Below are 2566 nucleotides of genomic sequence, written 5' to 3'. Positions count from 1 at the left end.
TACGATGCAGTGGTAATCGATTACCAGAGTAATTTGATTGTTGAACAACATTTTTATGAGGTGTTTTAGAAATTTTTAATATGTTTTTGTGTTAGACAAAGAAGATATTGTCCTTACAATTTATTTAATAAAAGAAGGAAATTAAAATGTACAATAAAATTTTATATGAAATGTTAAAAGTAATAAATTTATTATTGATTCGATTACAAAATTAACTACTGACGAAATGAACAATTTCCCCTATGATGACCTTCGTTGCGGTAGTAAGAGCATTTTTTGGACTGATCTGGAGTGGATTGATCCATCTCATTAGGAATCCTTTTTGTAGACGATCTTCTGGATGCCTTGCGTCGCATATGAAGATCTGGTATGAAGTTTGGACCTGTATACGTAGAACAATAATCTTCATTTTAGATTGGGTGAAATTGTACTTCGTATGCCTTGTAAATGTTATTAAGGCTATACACTGGATCGATTACTTGGGTTAGTGGTATATGTGAATTTGTGCAAATGACAATGACATGATGACATGAGAGACAAGTAGCTTGGAAGTGACCACAATCACACCACCATTCATTTAGCCTGACCTTATAGGAAATTGGATGTGGTCGATATTGGTGAGGTGTTGAAATTGCTTGAACATCAAATTCTGAATTTTCACGGTTGTAGCAATGAACATGACAAAATGCTGATTGTTGTTGATTTTTCCTAATAATGTCCGATTTCTTTAGGAAATTGGTGGCCTACTTGGAATCATGACCTATGTTTAGGTTTGCATGCATGGTTGCAGGCATGCGTATTAAATTTTGGATAGTGACCTTTCATTTCTACACAAAATAGAAATGATTTGATTTGACGAAGGCATGCTGTGTTGTGTGTACAAGTACAATAATTAATATTTTTTCATATCATTTAACCAAATAAATTATTAATATTACAAAACATAATTAATTTTTGTGATGGTAAACATATGTTGTTCTAATTAATTTTTTTATGCTAAACATATTTTTTTTTTTTTCAATTTTTACAATTAAATTGATATTTAAAATTATTTTTGAAAGTAATAAAAATGATTTAAATTAAATAAAAATGGAAAAAGTGAAGTTTGGGGGGTGCACGAACCACAACTTCACCTTTTCCATTTTTATTTAATTTAAATCATTTTTATTACTTTAAAATTATTATAAAATCATAAAAAATTGCAAAAAAATTCTAAATGATTTTATATATATTATAAGTATTTTATTATAATTAAAAAAATTCATTAAAACATTTAATGTGTTATAAAATGTTGTATATAAATTATGTACAACTTAAATTATTAATTATTAATTAGGTATGTAGTAGGTTTCCTATTCATCAGCATGTGTCTGTGTTATCTACTATCCGTGTAATAATAATTTCACCACACCACTTTCATTATTTGCACCTAACATTATTGATGGACAAGTCACGCCAAAAATTTTGCTCCATAAAATCATGTGGGAGGAACCTTTGCATTTGCACCACTAGAAGCATTCTTTTCCAGAGAAAGAATTCCAATCTCCTCCTCTATTGTATTGCATCTTTTTCCGTTACGCAAAAAATATTCGATATGGCTTTTGCACGTCATCTTCCCGTTGACATGTCTCTTTTGCGTCTTCAAGACAACCACGTTGTTAAGGCAATTTGGGAAGGAAGTGAAAGAGTTCTTCGACCCAGAAGACATGCATTATGGATAGCGAAGCATGTCGATGAACTAGATGAAAGAGTGATCAACATACTACAAGCAGTCGGATTTCACCATATTTTGAAGGTGTCAAATATGGAAATAAATCACGTCCTAGTCAATGCTTTAGTTAAAGGTGGAGAATTGAGACTCATACTTTCCACTTGCCTCTGGGGGAGACTACGGTAACATTGGAAGATGTTGCATTGCAACTAGGGCTTCCGATTGAAGGTAATGCTGTCACTGGCATCAGCAGTGGACCTCTGACATTATTTTGCCAGCAATTATTAGGGCATGTTCCACCGGAAAACACTATCAGGGGCAACATAATCAAATTGTCCTGGCTGAATAATACATTTCGGCAGTTACCTCATGATGCCCCCGATGAGGTAGTGGAACAATACGCTCGAGCGTACATGTTGTTGATAATTGGCAGCATACTAATGCCAGATACTTCTGCAAGCATGGTACATTTGATGTATCTACCACTTTTAGCTGACTTGGAGATGGTGGTAAACTACAGTTGGGCATCTGCAATTCTGGCCTGTTTATACCGTGCCCTTGATCATGGTACAAGAGTTGATCAAGACAATATCGGCGGCTGAATGATATTGTTACAGTGCTGGGCATGAGAAAGAATCACATGTATTGCTCCGCAAATACATGAGGTCAATCAGGACGACATTTATGGCGATGCTGTTTTTCCACTGGCGAAAAGATGGTGTCGAACAACGCAATCAATTTTTCATGACACCACTACTTTACAAAAATTTCGTCAGAAATTAGATGACCTTACACCGAAACAGGTATTGTACATTTCAATATTTCGGCCCAAATATACCATAAATTATTTTCTAA

General features: G+C 33.8%; 1 protein-coding gene across 1 annotated transcript; it reads left to right on the top strand.

Annotated features, from left to right (window-relative positions):
• Positions 1 to 1594: 1594 nt before the first annotated feature.
• Positions 1595 to 2313, top strand: LOC106773113 (protein MAIN-LIKE 1-like). Its single transcript, XM_014659802.1, has 2 exons — positions 1595 to 1844; positions 1940 to 2313. The coding sequence occupies exons 1-2, from the start codon at positions 1595 to 1597 to the stop codon at positions 2311 to 2313; spliced, it is 624 nt and encodes a 207-aa protein (XP_014515288.1).
• The last annotated feature ends 253 nt before the right edge of the window (positions 2314 to 2566 follow it).

Source organism: Vigna radiata, chromosome 9 (genome assembly GCF_000741045.1).
Source record: "Vigna radiata var. radiata cultivar VC1973A chromosome 9, Vradiata_ver6, whole genome shotgun sequence".
NCBI lineage: Eukaryota > Viridiplantae > Streptophyta > Magnoliopsida > Fabales > Fabaceae > Vigna > Vigna radiata.
Note: the sequence above shows the minus strand (reverse complement) of the source record. Positions and strands in the feature narration are given on the sequence as shown.

Coding starts and splice junctions, on each gene's coding strand:
- LOC106773113 (XM_014659802.1), top strand. CDS start 1,595: ATGGCTTTTGCACGTCATCTTCCCGTTGACATGTCTCTTTTGCGTCTT. Junction 1,845..1,939: donor AGTCAATGCTTTAGTTAAAG/GTGGAGAATTGA, acceptor TTCCGATTGAAG/GTAATGCTGTCACTGGCATC.